Source organism: Sciurus carolinensis, chromosome 2 (assembly GCF_902686445.1).
Source record: "Sciurus carolinensis chromosome 2, mSciCar1.2, whole genome shotgun sequence".
Lineage (NCBI taxonomy): Eukaryota > Metazoa > Chordata > Mammalia > Rodentia > Sciuridae > Sciurus > Sciurus carolinensis.
Window position 1 is genome coordinate 23094880 of NC_062214.1, and position 17336 is coordinate 23112215.

General features: G+C 36.8%; 1 protein-coding gene and 1 non-coding gene across 2 annotated transcripts in view; one reads left to right on the forward strand and one right to left on the reverse strand.

Annotated features, from left to right (window-relative positions):
- The first annotated feature begins 21 nt into the window (after positions 1-21).
- On the forward strand, positions 22-95 carry Trnat-ugu (transfer RNA threonine (anticodon UGU)). The gene has a single exon. It is a non-coding gene; the product is annotated as a tRNA-Thr (tRNA).
- Positions 96-2122: 2027 nt separating this feature from the next.
- Itch (itchy E3 ubiquitin protein ligase) overlaps positions 2123-17336 on the reverse strand; it is a 124621-nt gene continuing 109407 nt past the window's right edge. Inside the window, 5 exon segments of the mRNA XM_047538719.1 lie at positions 2123-5344; positions 8797-8869; positions 12216-12312; positions 14938-15042; positions 15472-15592. Coding sequence (XP_047394675.1) covers positions 5245-5344; positions 8797-8869; positions 12216-12312; positions 14938-15042; positions 15472-15592 — 496 coding nt within the window. The 3' untranslated portion in view covers positions 2123-5244.

Here is a 17336-nt window from a genome sequence, read left to right on the forward strand (position 1 = left end):
AAAATAATTAAATAAGGGGCTGGGGAGATAGCTCAGTTGGTAGAGTGCTTGCCTTGTAAGCACAAGGCCCTGGGTTCGATCCCCAGCACCCCCCAAAAAAAAAATAAATAAATAAATAAATAAGGGCCCATTAACAGCCAAAAAAAAAAAAAAAAAAAAAAAATCACAAACCCAGAAGCAAAAAATAGAATGGCCAGTAGTGTGAGTAGAGCCAAAATAGGGGTAAAGAAGGAGATGTCAGGCTAAGAATGGCCCTGAGTGGCAAAGTTTTGTTTGGAGTTTCTTCTGTATAATGGAGGAAACATTTTAAGATGTTAAGTAGTACAGAGGCATGAAGCAGATTTTCCACAGATCATTCAGAGTACAAGATGGACTGGAGAGGGGAGAATGGAAACAAGGATACTGTCAATGTCAGCCAGATTAGGGATAAGAATGAGGGCAGGTCTGAGGAAAGGAATTCAATGTTTTGGAGATACATTTGATAGGACTTGAGAGTCCAACTAGATGGGATGGCTGAAGTGTTTATGGAAGACTCCCAGGGCTGTGGTTTGTGCATAGCAATGGAGTAGAAGGGTTTTGGAGACAAAACAGTTTTGGATTCAGTTTGTACTTTTTCCACTTAATAGCTGTATATGTAGTCAATCATTTTGAGCCTCTATTTTCTTATCTGTAAACAGAGACAGTGATTCCTCTCTGAGAGTGGCCATGGAAACGAAAAACAGTTCATGTAACATATCTACCAGTGTGTGGAACATACTGATAAATGTTGGTAGTTGCTTTGAATGAAACTGATGAGTTAAATATGGATGTCGTATTGGTTATTATACTAGGGAAGATGAACAGAGTAAGTCTGAGTTAGAAATGGAGAAAAATACCAGTGACCTGGGAGGCTGAGGCAGGAGGATTGCAAATTTGATGCCAGCTTCAACAACTTAAGACACTTAGCAGCCTAGTGAGACCCTGTCTGGAGTGGGCGAGAAGGGCAGCGGAGACTGGTGGTATAGCTCAGTGGTAAAATTTCCCTGACTTCAAACACCCCAGTATATCCTTCCAAATAAAGAAATGAGGAAAAATAAGTCCTTTCCTATAGGGTGCTTTGAGGAGATCCTCTTGCCCTCTGAACCTACTCACAAGTGACCAACATTATCCTTCTTGGGTCCCTGATGAATTCCACCTCTCTGTGTCAATGAAGAATACGAAGAATATTCCCCCGGCTCTTCTCCCAAATGTTTTGATCACAAAGGAGCCCTACACACAGGAAATGAGCTGGGAGTGACAACAACTTCTGTGCTAGTTACACAATGTGACACTTAAAAGTCCTGAGAATAACAGCCAGTAGCTGAGTCCCAGTTTGATGCCTGGTAGAATTCTAGCCAATGTACTTGCTACATTGATGTTAGAGCTTTCTAGCTGCTTCTGTGGGACAGATTAAAATAGGGTTTACTATTCAGGACCTGGGAGTGGCCTGCACTTTCTGTCCTCCAGTTGCTGTTAGACCAGTGTGTTAAAAATTCAACTTCCTGGAGCTTCTCTCCACTGGTTCCATTTTAGAGGACCCAATGACCTTAGTTTTCTAATATGTCTACTGGCGCTGGTAAGCAGGCCAGCCTGTGGAGACAGTTTGGGTAGCTGGCTGGTGGTTCTCAGCACTCACGGCTGGGGTTCTGTTTTAGAGAACTTTTTGTTGTCTCAAGCAAGTCATTCAGATGGAGGCCCTCATTTATGTCAGTGGCCACTGCAGATGTTTTTGTCAACACAGGTACCAAATCCAGTCTCACCTGAGTAAGAGATCCTCTACCTTTTTCTTCCCACCTCATCGTATAGACAGGTTGTAACTTTGCAGAGGCAAAAGTCTACACGACCCAGTCACACAGAATACTTTTCTGCAAGTGGTTTGGAAAACCTTTTTACCCAAGACTAACAGAGAAGTGAGCAAATGAAGGACCAAAAGAGTTTAATTATAAACAGTCTTAACATCTTTAAAGGAAATTCAAATGAGGCAACCCTTTGAAGGAACTTTATAAAAGCACTTGGCTCCCTGTAATATTTGTAGAGTTACCTGAGTATGAGAATTACAGTTCAAGAAAACAAAGGTACTCCAATACAGTAATATACAATCCAATGCTGCCATTCATTTTTAATTAATGAAAACATAAATACAAACAATTTTATAAGTAACTAAAAGAAAAAAAAAAAAGCAGGGGGGCTGGAGATACCAAAAATACTAAGTAGAAGCAGTTAGCCCTAAAGGAATTAAGAATGGAGTCCTATACAAAACAAGAAGGAGTATAAAAATAGAGGCAAAGCCTAATGACATGAGTCACCCTGACAATATTTCAGATAAGTAAAAAGTGGCAGGGAAGGCTTGATTGAAATAGTTCATTTAGGATGAGACCTTTGTGGCAGTTGCGTCATGTTTCACTAAAATTTGACAGTATATTCAATCTCTTGATGAAAAATCAGTATCTGCATTTTAAATAGAGTTATTGTAAGTCTTATGAAATTGGATTCTTCTGCACTCGGATAAAACATCATAAAAAGAGTAGGAATTCATTATTATTATGAGCTGCTGATGAGTTTAAAATCACTCCATCTGATGAAACAAAATAAGGTCCATCCCTCTTAACTCAGGCTATGGAATGCTGCCTTTCCCAACCCACCAAAAGAGCAGAAGAATAAGGCAGTGGTTCATTTTACTTTGTTTTTATTTCAATGTAACATGCAGTTAAAAAAAAAAAAGAGGAAAAAAAAAGAATTAACAGGATTTATTAGCATTTACAATGCTTACAAAGAAAAAGGACTTTAAAAACAATTTAGTTCAGACTTAAGAAAAAGCTCTAAACACTTACAATAAGTCTATTTCCAAATGTTCAGTTGGACCAAAATTTAAGATAGCATTTGGTAGATATTCATGTCTGCTGTCTATTTGTAGTATTTTTTATATAACCTCTGATTCTTGGGATATCCAGCCCCCATTTTCCTAACACAGCAGGGAAGACATATACATGTGGCCATTTAAATTAAAGGAAGAAATGGAGTAGGGAGATCCCAGGCTGCAAAAATATATACAAGCATTTACCTTTTCCAGAACTAAACGTTTCTTCCATAAAAATATTAAGTAGCCAAGCCCTATAGAACTAGGGCCAGTGCTACATCAAATATAACTATTCTGTATTTTAAAAATATAGGGTAGAAAGCCTTTGGGGTGATATTTATACATTTTCACACAATCTTTCTAGGTTCCTAAATGAATTATGAAGCATTATGTAGAACCGAAAAAAGCCTATTTTCTTACATCTTTTAATTTAATCTCATAAATCTCTAGTAAATATTGTAGGTAATTACATTTCAGTATGAGAATTCACCTCAATAGGAAGTCTTTATAGAAGGCTTAATCTTCATAGCCATATATTACCAAAGTTCAGGCTTATATAATGAATGGGTAGTTGGCAGACATTCGCTCTGTAAGACAAAGCAATAGCATTTTTTTACCCTACCAACAAAAAGGCAGAGAGTCCCTACTTTGGAAACAACTAGGGCTTTTAGAGATAACATTATATTTCTAGGGTGTGTGGAATTAAAAAATGATAGGGTTGGGGAGAGCCAAATCTTCCCCTTTACACTGACAATTTCTGGATGAGGCAACCCTTTCATTCATGCAAGTCTCTGCTTTATGATGGCAGTGTCAAAGAGCACAGATACACAAGTTAAAAATGTTTTTGTTCTTCCAGAATTTAAATAGGAAGAGCAGTTTGGGACATAAAAACATTTTCTTTCCACACAGAACTAGGGTCTCCTACTCTCTGTGTATTCTTGGCTTAATGCTATTTGTTCATGCTATGCTACTGAAACATGCCAAAGTCCTTGTTACAGGAGTTATAAGGCTGTCCTCAGGGTTCATTATGATAGGGACTCAGCTGGCTTAGGCTTCATCTCACTGCCCATCAAATCAAATCTATGATGGCAGCCATTCTGACACTCTAAGCTAAGCCAAGTTAAATTAATTACCTATAGAGAAGGTCAAAGTGCATCAATTAGTTACTAACAGAGCAGTCTAAAATATACTAGTTGTGGGGGAAAAAAAAAATCTGCCAAAATTTTTAGGGGTGAAAAGAATATTGTAGATGAGGGATTTTAATTCAATTCAGGACAATATAAAGAATGGAAATGACTACTCCAATATGTGTCAGAGAAATGATAATTTTGAAGACTTTTAATTCATACAGAGGATACATTTCTGTGGTTATCTTCCCTTCTTTTTTAGCCAGTACTGTAGCTCTCCCTCCCAACTGAAAATATGATGATCTTAGAGGCTGTTTCACTAACCTGTATTTGAACTAGAAATACTCTAGTTACAACTTGAACTCCTTAGCAATAATTAAATACAATTGAAATTGTTGAAGAACTAGGAAGCTTCAAATTATATAGGATCATATAAAAATCATCAACAATGGCCTTAGATGAATTCAGCTAAATTAATTCCAATTCCAGGTGAACTTTAAAAAACAACAGTGAAGGAACCACAGTGCTAATATAGTTTGTTTAGTATTTGCAAGGCAATTAAAAGAATCAAACTTCCAAATGAAGAGAGGTATGAAGTCATTTGCCATCTGGGACCAACTTTTCCCTGAATTCAAAAGACAAAACTGCTTTGTAGAGAGATGCCAGAGTCTTGCATCACTACCAGGAAAAACATCAAAATAATGCATGGATTCATGCTCCAGAAAGGAAGAACAGTCAGGCCAGGCTGAAATGGGAGGGAGAGCACAAGCCAGAAGTCTGCTCATGTGCCCAGAAACTGGGCTAAGCTTGCACTTTTATTAAATGCCTCTTAGCAAGAGGCTTAATAGGAAGATCTTGTATATTGCAGTTACCATGAGACTTCCCCGCATATTTGCAGAATCTCTCTAAAAGAAAAAAACCTACTCCCAAGTGAGACTTTTGACACACACACAAAACTGTTAAGGAAACAATCTAGTCGAGTAAGACAAGGCGGATTTCATTGCTGTGTTAAATCTCATGTTAAGTAAGGTTCTAATCGTTTATAGATCTGATTTCTGGAAATGTTGAATAGAAATCCAGAATCACTGGGAGATAAATCTCAATGATAACATTAATTTACTTACACTCACATAACTCTCTAAACAGTCATAGTCCAATTTTACAACAAGATGTGCAACAGGCGGGAAATGGACAAATACTGCTAGTAAGTTCTTGTCCTTCGGTGGTACAAGGTCTCAGAAGTTACTCTTGTCCAAATCCTTCTGTTTCTTCAATGGCAAACAACAACTTTTCCTTCAGTTGCTCATAGCTTTTGTAGGGTGGAAGGTCCAGGCGGTTAAAACTAAAAGTAAAATTGTTAGTTTGAGAAAAGGATAATATACAACAAAACATGGGCAGTGTACTATAGTAACACTGGCTTTAAAGTCAGACAGAAATGGGTTCAAATTCCAGTACTTTTGCTAGGCCTTGGAACATGTGCATTTTAACTTTCCAAGATTGTTTCTTTTTTGGCAAAGTGGGAATAACAATACCTACTTCTCAGTGAAGAAGACACAAGCAGATAGCATAGTGCCTGGTGCTCAGCAGGACCTCAGTAAAATGTTAGTCTCCCATGCTCTATCATCCACCCCAATCTAGATCAGTGGACAACAAACTTACTGTAAAGGGTGAGACAGTAGATATTTTAGGCTTTGCAGACCATATGGTCTTTTATCAAAGGTATTAAGTAAGCAAGTTAAGTGATTTTCTGCTCTAATATTCTCCCTCTAGATTTATCTGTCCTGCTTTTAGTTGTGAATTTTTAAAGGGTATCTTCTTTAAAAAGTTTTTATTAGTGCATTATGGTATACAATAGTGGGGTTCATTGTGACATATTCATGTGCATATAATTTGCTTCCATTTTCCAAGACTTCATCTTTCCCTTTCTTCCTCCCTCCCTATACTCCTTCCCTTCCTCTATTCTTCTGGTCTTCCTTCAATTTATTTACATGTATTTTTTTCATTGGTGCATTATAATTATACATTAAAGTGGGATGTGTCATACATGCAAGGAGCATTACTCGATTGATTTCAACTCTCAGTTCTTCCCTCCTGTCCTCCTTCCCTTTGATCCTCTATCTCTTATCCACTGATCCCCTTTAAAAGGACATCTTCTAATTTCAGGCCATATCAATATCATCTTCATAAGATAATAGATAATGAATCTGCCCCAAAGCCATGGCCCTTGGTACATTTTTAGGATAAGGCCAAGGCAAATGTTTGGCCAGAGAAGAAAAATGTTATCCATGAAGAGAAAATAAATATAAAATTATGACTTTTATTACTTCTTGCAAATGAAAGGATGGAATCTCACAAAGTACAGAAGTTATTTTTCATGTGTGACAGATTAAGTTGTTTACAATACAATAATTACAGCACAGCAAAGTATGTTTCAAGTTTGGAAAAGAGCAAGGGCTGAAGCAGGAGGACTGCGAGTTCAAAGCCAGCCTCAGCAACTTAGCGAGACCCTGTCTCAGAATAAAAACCAAAAAGGGCTGGGAATGTGACTCAGTGGTTAAGCATACCTGGTTCAATCTCTGGTACCTAGTACAGGTGTGTGTGTGCGCGCATATGCACATGAAAAAAAGACTAGAGATGTAGCTCAGCAGTACAGCACTTGCCCTAGTGTGTACAAGGCTCTGGGTTTGATCCCCAGCACTGCTAAATAAATAAATAGGTAGACAGATAAATAAATAAAATTCTGATGCATGCTACAACATGGATGAACCTTACAGACATTATTTTAAGTGAAAAAAGCCAGTCACAAAAGGACATATAAGATATGATTGCATACTTATAAAGTACTTAAATTAGTCAAAAATTCTAGAAACAGAAAGAATGATGGTTGCCAGGAACTGGGGAGGGAGGGAATAGTGAGTAGTTATTGTTCGGTAGGTACTAGCATCAATTTTACAATATAAAAAATGTTTTGGAGATGGATGGTGGTGATACCTGCACAACAGTATGAATGTACTTAATGCCACAGAACTGCACATACTTAAAAATGGTTAAAAGTGATAAACTTTGTGTTATGTTTTACCATTAAAAACTAACTAGTTAATGAAAAGAAATGAAATACTAACATATACCACAACATGGTTAAATCTTGAAAACATTAGGCTAAGTGAAAGAAGTCAGAAACAAAAGGCTACATATTATGATTCTATTTATAAAAAATTTCAGAGTAGGAAAATCCACAAAGACAGAGAAAGTATAGTTGTTACCAAGGGTTGCATGAGGGGCAAACAGCGAGTGTCTGCTGATGGTTATAGGGTTTCTTTGTGGCATCAAAAAATGTTCTGAAATTAGATAGTAGTGATGGTTGGTTACATGACCTTCTGAAAAGACTGAAAAACCACTGAACTACACATTAATTTAAGAGGGGGAATTTTATGATATGTAAATTATGTATCAATAAAGTTTTCATTTAAAAAAATACTTGGCTGGGGGTGTAGGTCAGTGGTAGAGTGCTTGCCTAGCAAGCCCAAGGCCACAGGTTCAATCCCCAGTACTGGAAAAAAAAAAAAAAAAAAAAAAAAAAAAAAAAAAACAAAACTACTACTTATATATATGTGTATGAACATAAAGGAACAGAAAATAAAACAGCAAAAAAGGTGCCAGGCATGGTGGCACATGCCTGTAATCCCAGTGGTTTGGAGGCTGAGGCAATAGGATCTTAAGTTTGAGACCAGCCTCAGCAATTTAGCAAGACCCTTTCTCAAAAAATAAAAAGGGGGTTGGAGTTGTGGCTCAGTGGTAGAACACTTGCCTAGCATGGTGAGACACTGGGTTTGATCCTCAGCACCACATAAATAAAATAAATGTATTCTGTCCATCTATAACTAAAAATAAAAATAAATAAATAAATAAAAATAAAAAATAAGAAGGCTGGGATAAGGCTCAGTAGTTAAGCTCCAATCAAGGTCCAATCCCTGACACCTAACCAAACTAAATCAAACCAAATAAAAAACAGCAAAAAGGTCAGAAGGGGAAAAAAGGAAAATATCCATCAAGGTTCATATATATATGACTACTAGACATATGCCCCACAAAACAGGACTCCAACTTCGACTATCTTTTCCTGTCTTCAGAGAAATATTAAGTATTCTAAATACCAAATAAAAAAAAATTTGAAGGTGGGAAAAGGGATTTATGGTAACTAGGTATAACAGATCATTATGAGGTGAAGGAAATGATAATTTACTACCATGAGGAAAGTATTTCTTGTTTCATTTAATAGGTCTCTCTCTTTCTGGTGGTGCTGGGGATTGAACCCAGGAGTGCTCTACCACCCAGCTACATCACCAGCCCTATCTAATCAATCAGTCAATCTATTTTAGCTAGATATCTATCTATCTATCTTAGATACCAGGGACTGAACTCAGGGGCACTCTACCACTGAGCTACATCCCCAGACCTATTTTGTGTTTTATTTAGAGACAGGGTCTCACCAAGTTGCTTAGGGCCTCACTAAATTGCTGAGACTAGTTTCCAACCTATGATCTTCCTGCCTCAGCCTCCTGAGCTGCTGGTTACAGGCATATGCCACCACACGAGGCCCTTATTTTATCTTGAGACACAATCTCACTAGATTGCCTAGGCTGCCCTAGAATTTGGAATATTCCTGCTTCAGCCTTCCAGAGTGGCACACACCTATAAAGTGTGTGCCATTTTAGAACCTGTTTGGTTCTAAATAGCTGTAGGATAATTGAAAAAAAAGTCTTGTTTTTTCCTGTTCTTTCTGATTTTGCTTACCAGGTATGACTTCTGGGTAACCAATTTTCTTTCCCAACTTTTTCAATGCAGAATTTCTGTGGTCCATTGCTCCCTAAAATAATAAAATCATAAACAGTTTTTCAGAAGTTCTCAAATTTTGCTCCCCAATCCAACAGCAACAGCATTACCAGGTTGGAATCACAAATCCACAGGCCCTACCCCAAAACTACTGAATGAGAAACTCTAGGGGTGGGGCTCTGTAATATGTGTTTTATTAACACACTTCCGGTGATTCTAGTGAGTGCTAAAGTTTAAGAATGACTTTGTTAATATATGTCCAAGAGAAAATGCAGTCGTATTGAGTATTCCTTAACCAAAATAACAATGTTATGTATAAAAAGCTTAATTTTAGGAGTTTTAAATACAATAAGGAAACTACAACCTACTTTATTATATAAGAAAATGTGATTTAAATACATAATTGTTAAAACTTTATGAAATGTACACCTCCTAGGCAAATTCAGTATCAATAAATAATGCTTGTGCTCATAGGTCATGTAGAATATACCCTTAAATGCAAGGACATACCAATTCTTTTTCTTTTTTTTTTTTCCCTCTGTGTTGCTGGGGATTGAACCCAGGGCCTCCTGCTTGTTAAGCAAGCATTCTACCAGTGAGCCATATCTCTAGCCCCAAACATATAATTCTTGCCTTTCATCTACCTTCTGCTAGAAATAGCTGGTGATTGCAAAACACTGCTTAACAAAGGTCACTATTGCTCCCTTGGAAGAAGCATTTACTAGTGGTCAAATAGTAGTGCTACTTAACATTTTAATTAGAAGTTGCCAGGTGCATTAAATATTATGAAATGTGTGGGACAGTCATGCACAGGATTTTTCTGTCTCACTAACTAAATCTAGTATAGATATACATTTGTAGTGTTTTTGTATTTAATAACAATGAATTATTTTCACAAGTAGTTATGTGAAAGTCCAGTAAAATAAGGAAATGGCCATTATGAAAAAGTACAGTTAAGCCAGGCATGGTGGCACATGCCTATAATCCCAGGGGCTTGGGAGGTTGAGGCAGGAGAATCATGACTTCAAGGTCAGCCTTAACAACTTAGCAAGGCCCTAAGCAACTCAGCAAGACCCTGTCTCTGAATAAAATATTAAAAAGGGCTTAGGATGTTGCTCAGTGGCTAAGCACCCCTGTGTTCAATCCCTGTACCAAAATAAAATTTAAAAAAAAGTACAGTTAAGCTGGGCACAATGGCATCCACTTTCTCCTCTTGCACTGGGTGGAATTTTAACTAGATGACCCTGAAAATTTTATGAACTATGGTTCATAACTGTGTTGTTTTAGACAACACCCCCCAACCCAACTTCAGTATTATTCAGTATTATTTCTATTAGCAGGCCTAGTTCTTACCTTTTTGATGATCAGATTTTCACCTTATAGTGAGCAGTTTGTACCATTTTCCCCCTTTATTTTGGTCATTGCTCTCCCATCTCTACCTCCAAATATGGTTTCTTTCTTTCAAACTAGAATGCATTTTCAAAAGTGCTCCTCCAAACACTTCCTTAGAAATCACCCTAACGAGTGAGGCCTGATAGCAAATACCTGTAATTCCAGCAACTCAGGAGGCTGAGGTGGGAGGACTGTGGTGAGACCCCATATCAAAACAACACACACACACACACACACACAAATCAAAAAAAGAAATAACCCTTCTGAGTCTATAGTCCAGGATAAAAAACTTCTTTCTATATAGCTTTTGATAGACTATGCTATTTCTTTTCTTTTTTTTCTTTTTTGGGGTAACAGGGGATTGAACTCAGGGGCACTCGACCACTGAGCCACATCCCCAGCCCTATTTGTATTTTATTTAGAGACACGGTCTCACTGAGTTGCTTAGTGCCTCACCATTGCCAAGGCTGGCTTTGAACTTACAATCCTGCCTCAGCCTCCTGAACTGCTGAAATTACAGATGTGCGCCACCACACCAGGCTTCTTTCTTAACTCTGGCCCATTCTTTAAGCTGGCCTCCAGTCTGTTTCTTTCTCATCCTTATATACAGATGTTTTTAAGCAATAGTATTCTATTATTTTCTATATTCTATTTTTGTGTAAGACTGCTCATTCTCACAGATATTATCACTGCTCTATTGTCTTAGCTTTCCCTCTTCTCTTACCTCTAACTCATATATTATTACCACCTGAAAAAAATGCTCCTCTGGAATTTTCTACTTGGTTGTCTGGCAGTAGTCACCTTAAACTTAGCAGATTCTAAACCACTCATCATCCTTCCACAACATTTCTAACTATGCTCTTTACACTTCCCAACTTCTCCATTTCCCTGAGTTCTTCTTTTTATACTTCATCTTCTAATCTAGCTCTGTTCCTACTTTTGAACTTCTCTAGCATTTCTTCTTTTCCTTATATTTCTATTTCCATCTCCTAAGATTGGGTTCTCATTATTGCTTCATATCCTCCAGGGTCTCTCATTTGTGTATTTGTGTGTGTGTGTGTGTGTGTGTGTGTGTGTGCATGCGTGCATGTGTTACTAGGGATTTAATCCAGGGGTGCTCTGCCACTGATCTACACATAACCCTTTTTTACTTTTATTTTGAGACAGGATCTTACTAAATTGCTGAGGCTGACCTTGAATTTATGATCCTCCTGCCTCAACCTTCCAAGTAGCTGGGATTATAGGCGTGGGCCACAGTATCCAGTCCCAACTTTTAATACATACTATTTATCTTATTATCAAATCTTCCTAAAATGCAAGCTCTACAAGTTTTCCTCTCTTCAAAATGTTTCCAGCTTCCAGTATCTTCAAGATAATATCCAAATTCTTTTGGTATGGTTAAAACATCTTCGTTAAACTGAATCCATACTTTTTATCTAAAATCACCTGCTTAATTTGCTAATTCTGAATAAGCTGAAGCAGTCTTAGAGACCACTACTGTGTGCAGCTTTCTGGGGTATGTGATATAATGCTGGTGTTGAAGAAATGCTCACATTTACTTAAATAACCACAAAATAATTATAATATGACCTATATCTCAAACAACTCCCAGTCTATTAAAGAAGAAGTTTCAAACACAATGGAAAACTATTGGGAAGGCAATAAGGGTGTAATAGCTCACTATTATATAATGATCTTCTCACATCATTAAAAAAAACAGTATTATATGGCCAGTAATGGTTTATTTTGGAGAAATTAAGATGTTTGCTAAATGACTGAATGAACAAAAAGGTTCACATACAGAAGATGGATATTGTATGTAAAGACTACAAAGTGATTTAGAAGTTTACACAATCCACGTTAACTGTGGCTAGTTCAAAAAACAGGTTATACTTGTCTTTGTTATTTCTAATACATTATATAGACACCTATCTATAGCAGTGTGATAATGATCTTCTGTATAGTAAAGAAGTACCTAGTATACATACCCATGAGATCTGCAAATCCTCCTACTGGTAATCGGCAGGTTCCAGTAACAAATTGCAGAAGTCTCATTCTCTTCTCATTATCAATTTCCTTAACAAACTGTTAAGATTACATTTAAAGAGATATGTAGGACATGTTACATTTGGCTCACTGCACAAGAAAGAAAAATCATTTCAAATCTTAAATGAGCTGGGCACAGTGGCACACACCTGTAATCCTAGTGACTTGGGAGGCTAAGGCAGGAGTATATAGATATAACCCAATGACTTCCTTTTCTTGATGTTTTTTAGATTTTCATGTAGCTATATGTAACATTACATGCCTTTTATTTCTTACAATTTTTTTTTTAAATACTAGGAATTGAACCAGAGGTGCTTAACCACTGAGCCACATCCCCAGCCCTTTTAATTTTTTTAGACAGGGGCTTGATAAGTTGCTGAGGCTAGCTTTGAACTCGTGGTCCTCCTACCTCAGACTCCCAAGTGCTGGGATTACAGTTGTATGCCACCGTGCCTGGCTATTTTCTACAATTCTTACTCAAAACATTAGGTTTTTGGACACTTCTAGCATGAGTCAATTTTTGGTTAAGGGATAATTTTTGTCCTATTTTACTTCTATTTTAAAATGCTAATTAACCCTATAAGTTATAGAAGCTCAGTTCATCTTTCTCATATGAATTTCTTTACATGTATAATAGACTTAAAAAAAACTGTGGAAAAATAAATATATAATTCACCATGTTATTGTTGTTGTTATTATTATCATTATTTGGTACTGGGGATTGAACCCATGGCCTTGTGCATGCTAGGTGAGCATTCTACCACTGAGCTACATCCCATTTCTTATCATTTTAATTGTACAATTAAATACATTCACAGTATTACGTAACCATCATCACTATTTCCATAACCTTTTCATTTTCTCAAACTATATAAACACAAATGCCCACCCCTACTCCCCAGGTAACCCGTGTTCCACTTTGTCACTATGAATTTGCCCATCCTAGGAACCTCATATAAGTGAAATAATATTTGTCTTTTGTTTCTAGTTTATTTCACTTGTTTTAAAATCCATGTTTTTGTTTGTTGTTTCTTGAACTCTTTTTGTGTGTGGATGAAGCTGGGGATTGAACCTGGGGTCCCAAGCATGCAAGATGCTCTATCATTTGGTTATACATCCAGTCCAAAACTTATAATATTCTTTTTTTGCGGTACTGGGGATTGAACCCAGGGCCTTGTGCTTGCAAGGCAAGCACTCTACCAACTGAGCTATATCCCCAGCCCAAAATCGACACAAGGGAGGGATTTCGGCTTATCGGCTTATTGGCTTATTGGCTTATCGGCTCATCTCGTGGGCGCCGGGGACTCGAACCCGTGTCCCTGCACACGCTGGGAGAGCGCTCTACTGGATGTGCTATTCGCCCACTGATATTCTTAAGCTTCATTCATGTTATAGCACATATCAAAAAATTCATTCCTTTTTAGGGTTTAATAATAGTCTGTTATACATATATAATACATATATAGCACATTTTATTTATCTATCCATTGATAGGCATATGGGTTAATTTCACCTTTTGGTGATCTTGAGTAATACTGTTATGAACACTGTATGTGGCAGTATCTGAGTCTTTACTTTCAATTCTTTTGGAGTGGAATTGCTGGATCATAGTTAATCGATGTTTAACTTTTTGATGAACTGTCAACTGTTTTCCATACTGGTGCTTTATTTTACTCTCACCAGCAAGGCAGAAAGGTTTCAATTGCTTAGATTCTCACAAACTACTCCCAACCCTTGATAATACTAGTGAGTATGAAGTGGTATCTCATTGTGATTTTGACTTCCACTTCCCTAATGACCAATGATGTTGAGCATCTTTACATGTTATTATAGCAGACTATTTTTAAAAATATTTTTTAGTTGGCAATGGAGCTTCATTTTATTTATTTATTTATTTTTATATGTGGTGCTGAGAATCAAACCCAGTGCCTCACACATGCTATCTTAGTGAAGTATGAATAATGAAAGCCATACTGACAGTTCTATATGATTCCAAACAGCATTTAAATCAAATGCATGTGAGTCTAATTGTCTGGAATTGTCTTATATTCTGGGCGAAGGTGTAAGGTATATATTGCTTACTTAGTTTTAAAGAATGGTGTTAAAGGCTAGAGCGGAGCTGAGGATATAGCTCAGTTTGTAGAGTGCTTGCCTCACATGCACAAGGCCCTGGGTTCAATCTCCAGTACCACAAAAAAAAAAAAAAAAAAAGGCTAGAGGGCACATGCCTATAATCCCAGTGACTCAGGAGACTGAGGCAGGAGGATTGCTAGTTCAGGGTTAGCCTAGGCAACTTAATCTGTTTCAAAATAGGGATATAGCTCAGTGGTACAGCACCTCTGGGTTCAAATCCCAAGCCCCAGTATTGATGTGGTGGCTATTAAAATCTATTGAGTCCTAGAGTACTTTACCACTGAGTTATTTATTTTGAGGCAGGGTAAGTGGTAGATGCTGGCCTCAAATTTGCAATCCTCCTGCCTCAATCCCTAGGATTATAGGTGTGCACCCCCATGCTCAGCTATACTCATTACTATAATAGTATTCTGATGCACAGGATGGACTGAGGGGACTACACACGGTTATATTTTGTTCTTTTACTCACTGTGGTAAATTCTAAGAAATTTTATGCGGTCTTTACCAATTGAAACAAATTTAGAAACAAACCTGCCAAAACCACATGATTTGTTTGCTTGTCCTAGTGTAATGACGGTAGATTGCATGTCTTTGCCAGTCATTTAAATCAATCTCTTGCATTCCACATAAAAGGACCTGTAGGGATGAAAAAGACACATTTGTCTCTTTAGTTAAGTGTATAAAAAATGATTGACATAAGAAAAGACTAATATTAATAAAAACATTAATCAGCAGGTATAAACTATACATCAAGAATTGTATCTATGACCCAGGAAGGCAAGTTTCATGTATGGTTTCATACATACATATACTCAAGGAATAATCTACTCAAGTATGAGGAAGTATTAATATAGCACTTTTTTAATAAAAGTAATGATATTTTATCTTTGGATAAATAAGGAATTTTTTTTTTTTTTTTTTTAAAACTACTGGGGATGCTTTAAAACATCTTACCAGCAGAAAAAATACTACTGCCACTGGAAGGATGGGAAAGTGAATTTAAAGTAGACACCTGAAGGCGTTATTTACTAGAATGCTGCAAGGGAATAAAGAAAAATTCATTACCTCTAGTTCCTTTGCATCAAAGTATTGCAAATATTGCTGGGGAAGAATTTCATTAAAGCCCTCAAAGAAAGCTTGTGTCTGTTCCTCAACACCTCGAGATAACCGCCACTCAGCTACCATTCTGGCAAATAAATATGAAAAAAGCTATCAGGAAGTTTAGATTTTACCTTTAAATTCTGAGTCAGTTGAAGCATTTTAAACTTTAGTATAATGAAAAAAAATGAAACATAAATGTAGTAGAATATAATGAACCCCTTTGTAAACAGGTCCAAGCTTTATCAAATGCCAGTCTTATATCATCTATGTCCATAACTCATACCTTAGATGTAATTTCCTTTTAAACAAATATTTCAAGTATGTCTCTGCATGAAGTTTCTTAAAAGCATAACCACACCATTATCACAATAAAAAAGGGAATGATATTTTTTAAATACAAATATTCAGGGGCTGAAAAGCTGCCTCAGGACTCTTGAGCTATATGACTTTCATATTATTACTCAAATAAATGCCCTCTTATTTAAAGAAAGTGTCTTTATTGTCTGTTGTATCAGCCTGCCAAATTCAGTAGAACACTTTAACGTTACAAGGTATTATGAGGTTTATAACATATGCATAAATATGACAACAGGACAAGGACGGGAATGAAGTAAAAAAAAGTATAATTATACTATTATGAGCTTCTTATATTGCAGAAGAAGTGCTATAATATAAATTATAGTCAATAGGGACAAGTTAAGAATGCATCTTATTGTAATCATTAGAGTCATCACCAAAAGGTCAAACAAAGTTGTTTAACTAAAATGCTAGCAGAAGAGATTAGAAACCAGTAATAACTGCTCTATCAACTCAAAGAAGGTAGGAAAGGGGAACAAAGGTTGGGAAACAAGAAACAAATAGGAAGGTGAGACTTGCAAATAGCAAAACTTAACCATTAAATATAAAAGTAAAAAACCCATAAAAATAATAAAATCTAGGAATACACTGCCTTCAAGAAACAATTTAAAATATAAAGATAAAGTAAAAGGCTGTATGAAGATATACCACACAAATGTGTTCATCACAGGAAAGCTGGGGTGGATATATTAGTACTAAAAATGTAGACTTAAGAACAAGGGATGTTATGGTTTTGATATGAGGTGTCACCTTAAAGCTCCCGTGTTAATACAGGAATATCTGAGGTAAAATTATAGGATCATGAGAGCTGTAATCTAATCACTCCATCCTAGTTTCAAAGTAATAACTGGTTGGTGACTGTAGGCAAATGGGGCATGCCCTGGAAGGGTTCAACTTCCCTGTTGCCCTTTCCTTTCTCTACTTCCTGGACAGCCATGAACAGTACTCGTTTACCATGTACTCTGCTATGATGCTCTGCCTCACCTTGGGCCCAGAGCAATGGGCTTGGCCTATTGTGGACTAAACCTCTGAAATCCTGAGACCAGAATAAAATTATCTCCTCTAAGATATCCTTGTCAGATATTTTGGTCACAGTGATGAAAAATTAATTAACCCAAGGGGTATTATCAGAAATTTAAAAATGACATTTTATGAGAGCCAACTCAATAGGTGCAAGCGTACTATACAGAGAATGTACTAATAACACAACTTCAAAATACATGAACCAAAAAGTAAGACCAGGGTATGGCTCAGTGGTAGAGCTCAGGCTTAACATGTGGGAGGTCCTGTTTTCAATCCCCAGCACCAAAAATTAAAACAAAAACAAAACCATCAATAAGGATATAGAAAAGCTCAACCTACCTGACCCTAATTGACATTTATAGAATTTTAACCTAATGGCAGCACATAATATTTCTTTTCAAGTGTACCAGATATACTGGGTTATAACACAGGTTTCAAAACATTTAAAA